The sequence below is a fragment of the Ananas comosus genome, linkage group 1 (assembly GCF_001540865.1).
Source record: "Ananas comosus cultivar F153 linkage group 1, ASM154086v1, whole genome shotgun sequence".
Taxonomy (NCBI): domain Eukaryota; kingdom Viridiplantae; phylum Streptophyta; class Magnoliopsida; order Poales; family Bromeliaceae; genus Ananas; species Ananas comosus.
The window spans coordinates 18,370,202-18,377,045 of NC_033621.1; the positions used below are offsets into that span (position 1 = coordinate 18,370,202).

Below are 6,844 nucleotides of genomic sequence, written 5' to 3' on the forward strand. Positions count from 1 at the left end.
GCTCGGCCCCTAGCACGAGCGTAATGTCAGCCTACTCTAAACTAAGTATCCACTACGCACTAACCGTGATGATATAAAAGTACATCAGCTCCCGTAGCAAAATCTGGTAACTTTTCAAAAAATGACAGTGTAGGTTTAACGAGTTTTCTCCTAAGTCAAATCCCAGTTTCACATATATAATTCATCTAAAATCAATAGACTATGCTCCAAATTTAGGTTTCATAAAACATGCCAATCTAAGAATTTGAGCTACTATACATGGTGATCAACACAGGAAAATACATACCGACACTCTACGACTTAGGAGGAATTCCGACGATTTCGGTAAATATTAACCCACCTCGAGCGCTCGTCCAACAACGCTAAGAAATCGATAGGAAAACTTGGCACGCTCGCTCGACCTCCAATGGCTCAACCGGGACAACCCAAGCGCTCAAGCGATCCACCTAGGAAGCGAAGAAACCAAACAAGCTAGATCATCAACCTTCGAACCCAACGAAGCAACAAGCTAGAGAGAGAGAGGGAGGAAAAGTGTATGGTTTCTCTAAGCTAACTAGGTAAATAGGAATGAAGGGGGTAGGTGGTGATACTATCCACCAACAAAAAGACCACAATACCCCTCACCAATCCAAAATTACAGCTGGAGTACCGGTACCTAACTTGGATACCGGTACTTGGCCTCTCAAACCGCTGCTCGTGCACTGGGTACCGGTACTCGCCCGATGCAGTACGGTACTCAGGCTCGGTATCGGTACTTAACAACTAGGTACCGGTACTCAGCATCAAATATGCGCAAATCCGAGAGCTTCCATCTCCTCCATCCCACAGGGGTACCGGTACTCTTCTCAGGTACCGGTACTCAATACTGAAATCTTGCACTTTGCGAATTTCAGTGTTAGAGCTCCACTCTCGCTTCACGCGGAGTCCGTTTTGCCCACAATTCGCGCCAAAACGACTCCGACTTGTCCTGACACTCTCCCAACGTGTCGACAAGCCTCAGATGCTGAAATCCCGCGAACAGCGAAGCACCAGGGACACTACAATGCGGCTTCCAAATCGACGATCGGCTCTGTTAGACTTGATTTACACTATTGAAAGTATTTAGAAACTAAATTTCATAATTTTTCGGTATCATTTATCTATCAAATGAGTAGTTTAAAAATGAACGGCTGAAAAAAAAAATCTTATAAAAAATAATGATAAAAGACTTGAATTTAAGATCAGAGATATTGATCTTACTCTAAATAGTGAAAAGAATTTTCTATAAAAATTTCATCAAATTTGGATTGTTTTACACCGTTAAATTCACAAACGTATCATATCCACCATTAAAATTATCAATTTTGAAACCTTTTGATCACTAGCCAGATGATGTCGAAAAATTATGAAATTTAATTTTCAAATACTTTCAATAGTATAGATCGAGTCTAACGGAGGCGATCATCGATTTGGAAGCTGGATCATTGAAAACAACTTGGTAGCATGGATGTCTCCATGTTACGTTTAGTATACCAGCCAAGATTATATTATATATATATTTATTATATTAATATTATATATATATATAAGTATATATATATATTAAGAGTTAGGTGGTATACCTATCAAGTAGCATAAGGCTCAGTCTACCGAATTGATTTCAATGAATGCGCTTCTAAATCGACGATCCAGGCTTCGCTAGACTGATCTTACACTATTGAAAGTAATTTGGAAAACTAAATATTTCATAATTTTCGGTATCATTTACCTATCAAACGAGTAGTCGTAAAATAACGGCTCTGAAAATAAATATCTCATAAAAATAGTGAGTAATAGATTCAAAATCTCAAATCGGACAGTATTGGCTATGCTATTGTGATGTGTTTAAGTAAGAATTTTCTATTAAATTTTCATGCTAATTGGATACTTCTATACTGTTGAACTATAAAACGCATCATATCTACCATTAAAATTGTTAATTTTGGAACCTTGATCACTAGCACAAATTATTAAAAAATTATGAAATTTTGTTTCAAATACTTTTAATAGTGTAGATCAAGTCTAACGGAGCCGATCGTCGATTTGAAAGCCGCATCATCGAAAACAACTTGGTAGCACGGAGGCCTCCGTGCTACCGATCGTATACCAGCCTAGCTCTATATATATATATATATATATATATACACACTTAATTTGTTCAAGAATTAAATATTTTGTAATTAAGTATGATTTTAAAATAATAACATATATAAATATATTTTATATAATAAAATCATGGGATGCATTCGAGACGGTTATTAAAACATTTTGTACATAGGTTGTTATGGGAACAGAACACAGTAAAAGTGAAATTAGATTGCGTGGCTATTTTCTATTGGTTCATTAACGTATGATACACCATCAAAAGTATCGTTCGGTAGAAACTCCCACGTTACCAGGTAGTTAATTGACGTCATTTAGTTAGTTGCTGTTCTTGGTGCCTTGGCATATGTGGAATATGGACACTCGATCTCTATAAACGTCGCATGAAATCTCCCGCCATCTACGCTCTAAACCTTTTTGTCCTATCCTTCTTCTTCCTTCTTCTCTCTCTCTCTCTCTCTCTCTCTCTCTCTCTCTCTCTCGTCGGTGGAACCCTAACCCTAGCCCCGATGGGGGATAGGGAGCCGACGCGCGTCGCAATGCCGCTGTGGAGGGCCTTCGCTGGCCCGGAAGCGTGGCTCCCACCGCTGGGGTCCCGTGTCTACTACTTCCCCCCGGGCCACGCCGAGCAGTGTCCCTCGGCCCCGGACTTCTCTGCCTCCGAGGCCTCCTGCACCTGGTCCGAGTTCCGCTGCCGTGTCGTGGATCTCGTCCTCCTCGCCCACCCTGAAACCGACGAGGTCTTTGCCAAGATAACCCTCAATCCATCCCAGTTCCAAATGAACTTGCCGCTGGCAGATCCGGAGGCGACGGATGGAGAAGAGGTGGAGTGGTTCTCCAGGATGCTGCTCGAGAATGATTTGGCCCACGCAGTCTATCTGCCGGCTGCTTCGGCAAGACGTGTCTTCCCGGAGCTCAAACACAATGCTGATAGCCCCAGGGCGCCGCAGGAATTCATCACGGTGCATGACGTCCATGGCAATGTGTCGCAGTTCCTGTACACCGTCCGCCAAGTGGACCGGGGGGAATCGCACAGATTGAGCAGATGGGGACCCTTTAAGAAGTCCAAGAAACTTGTCGCCGGGGACTCCCTGGTGTTCGCCAAGGACCGTGGGGGAAAGATCTCTGTTGGGGTCCGCCGCACCAGCCGCCGTTTCGACAGCTCTGACATCACCTATGTTGCACCCAAGGAAGTGGTGGAGGCAGTGGAGCGGGCAGAGAGGGGTGAACCTTTCGAGGTCCGGTACTTCCTTGGAGCGGGCACTCCGCACTTTGTGGTGGCAGAAGAGGTGGTGGAAATGGCGAGACATGTTGAATGGCCGGTGGGGACGCGTGTTAGGATGCCATTGGATGCAAAGGACTGCTTCGCCAGGGGCACGGTGTCCGCCGTCAGGTTCAAGCTTGAGTTTCGATGGCCCATGTCGCTGTGGCGTATGCTTCAGGTACGTACAACTACCGATCGACGCCGCCCTTTTTCTGAATTCTCTTGTTTCTCTTTTGTTCTTATTTTGATAAATGCAAGATTTAATTATAATCCGAAAAGAATTGTTAAATTATATATATCACTCCATCCTAGGATTAAGATATATATCCTTTTTAGCTAGAATTCATATAATTTTTTTTCTTAGTTTTAAAAATTAAACAAAATAATTAATATGACTGGTACGAAAAATTTGGTCACTGCATGCATGCATATATGTACGGGTGAATTGTAGAATAACCAACTAAAAGAAAGGGTGTATGTATATATAGCTCTAGCGTTGTTATGTTTTGGATGGTCGATCGGGATATACTTGGCCTTGCAAGGGCCTACACGGAGTCCCTCCTCGATCGAACGGGAAACTCCAAACCATGCATACATGATCTCCAATTTAATTAGATGTATTAATTATATATTATTGGTTAATTTTCATTGTAATTTTAGCATTTCTGGCCTACACCGATTAGACCTTTAAGTCCAAACTTCTTGTATTTTTCATGTTTTCTTCTCGAATCAGTTTATGTTAGTCGACCTTCATCTTAATTTCTGAGTATACTTTAATTAATCATGTATGCTTATCCTTCAAATTTGAGTATTGCTATTACTAATTCGTCTGAGTTGCAGAAGATGAATTATATTCTCTCTAATCTTGTAATAATATTGGTGCACGGTCCACACTTTATGGCCAATAGATTTCCAACAAATTAAGATACATAATTATTAAAAATTTTAGATAGAAAAGAAATTATAACTAAAAGGTAAAAATTATCAAGTAGCCATACAAACATTATAAAAAAATAACCTTTTTATTAATATTTTTTACTCTCGCTATTTTAGGAGTTAAATTACTCCGAAAACTATATTTAAAAATTCAACCAAATTTAATTGTTTCGATAGTTCTTTTATAAATAATTTTTTAACTAAAATTTTAAAATTAAAGTACTTATTTCAAATTGCCGAAAAGGAGGATGTGTTTTTGCCTTATTAAAATTGATTGAAGAAAGACAAAATTATTACATGCACCTGGCTCAAAGTGGGATCGAAATTGGAATTAGAATGGAAATAAGTTAGAATGGGAATAGGAAGACTCATTGCCTTATCCTGTTTGGTTTGTCATCTGAATCGAAATCGAAATAAACCATTTCATTATTGGCAACTTATATTAAATGACAAATATTTCAATATAAAAATTTAATAAACTATATATGATCTACAAAATTTAATAATTTAAATTATATTTAATAAATTAGATTTTGAAATCAAAATTAAAGAATTTTAAGTATGCAGTCCATGTGCACATATATACTCAATGCTTAAAAAGATGCACTCATAATTCTAAGAGAGAAAGATGATCGATAAATCTTTGTTCATATCTGGTATATACTAATCCTCTATACACTGCACAATATATTAAAAATTAATAAAATATTTGATAATTAATATTATAAACTAAAAATTAATATAAAATATTTAAATAATTTATTATATAATATAAATTTATTTTTTATGTATATTTTAGAGTTGATTAATAGTGCAATTAATAGGTGCGTCAAAATTTTTATTGAATATGTAACAAGTTCTCATTAGTTCATGGCTAAATAGGGGACATGGCTATATATATATCCTTTATCTTTATGCGACCCAAATGCACTTCGGATTGATATATTCTGTAGATTTGCTTCTTTTCCCTATAAGCAGGTGACCTGGGATCCTAGTAACACCCCACAAAATGCTACAAATGTATGCCCATGGCAAGTGCAGAAAGATGATACTGCTCCAGATTAATCCGATTTCGCAAACACGTACAATGTTCATGGGTCTTGTATTGGTACACCACATTCATATCCTCAACATGCTGATCAGGATCGATGAAGAGGACAAAAAAAGAAGCGTGAAGAGGAGGCCAACGATCAATGTCTTTTTCTTTAGATACATGGAGAGTTGCCTTCTTTGGTTTCTTATCACATTTACAATCAATTTTTAAATTGTAATCCTCCAATTTTGCGGTCTAAGAACGAGTTTCTCCATATTAATCCAAATATCACCTCTTTTCTTTCAATACTAATTAAGAGAAAGGAGAGGCCGGATCAATTTTCTTCACTCTAGAATTGTCGATTGCAAGATTTAAGCCCCCTTTTAATTTGAGCTAGCTGTAGAGTTAGCCCTTTCTTCTTGTTATCTCCAAAAGAAAATTTTCTGGTTTACCATGCGTCGTGTACGTAGCATATAGTATAGTGGTTTAGCGGTGCATGGCCGTGGAATCAATCATGAAAACCCAGTAAACCAATTCAAACCAACAATTTTGTTTTTGTTTAGTTTGGTCTTGATTGTAATTAATTATTTGGTTTTCGGTTAAAAAATTAAAACACTAACCCAAACGAAAAAAAAAAATCAAGGTGTATATTTTTATATGTAGACATATATTTGTCCATCCACATTTGTACATGTATCAGTATGTAGGTGTAAATATAATTATTGGTAAATTACACTCTTAGTCATCATAAATTACGCATGATGTTTTGGTCCTCTAATTTTAATTTGCTGTAATTTCTGATTAAATTATTGTAATCAAGTCTCAAAACACAATTTTATTAACTAAATATTGATGTACTTGTTGTATGAAAGTGTTACAGTGATGTCCAAATTGATGAGGAGAAAATGATTAAAATCTTACATCACTTTCATATATAAGACATGTTAACTGTTAATTAATTGGATTGTGGGATTTGATTTTAGTAATTTATAAAATTTGGGCTAGAAAATATAACAAAATTAGGATCAAGATATTATGTTCCTCGTAGTTTGAGGACCAAAAGTGTCATTTAGCCTATAATAGTTATGCACATAAACTAGGGGTGAAAACAGATCGGATATGGATGGATATTTAACGAAATCGTATATGCATCCATATTCTTTTTCTTATACGGATATATGTAATTGAGCCATTGTGCTTTTAAAAGTATCATGCTATTGGTGCTTGTAGATTTTTAGCTATTGGTTTAAGAGATATGCGGTTAGGATGATGTGGGCCCCCTACGGTTGAGTGGGTTGTTAGTTGAATAGTATAATCTAATGGTTGAAAATGATCCGAGGAGTAGATCTAACGGTAAAAAATTTACAAGCACTAAGTGCTTGGTACCTTTATAAGCACCATAGCTGGACTCTATATATATATATATATATATATATATATATATATATATATATATATATATATATATATATATATATATATATATATAT

The 6,844-nt window shown here is 36.8% G+C and overlaps 1 protein-coding gene across 1 annotated transcript; it reads left to right on the plus strand.

Annotated features, from left to right (window-relative positions):
* Nucleotides 2,631–5,386, plus strand: LOC109721107 (auxin response factor 10-like). The gene is made up of 2 exons (XM_020248561.1): nt 2,631–3,563; nt 5,300–5,386. The coding sequence occupies exons 1-2, from the start codon at nt 2,631–2,633 to the stop codon at nt 5,384–5,386; spliced, it is 1,020 nt and encodes a 339-aa protein (XP_020104150.1).

What these genes read in the sequence shown, in the direction of transcription:
- LOC109721107 (XM_020248561.1), top strand. Translation starts at nt 2,631, where the DNA reads ATGGGGGATAGGGAGCCGACGCGCGTCGCAATGCCGCTGTGGAGGGCC. An exon ending in CGCTGTGGCGTATGCTTCAG is followed by an intron (nt 3,564 to 5,299) that starts GTACGTACAACT and finishes CCCTATAAGCAG; the next exon opens with GTGACCTGGGATCCTAGTAA.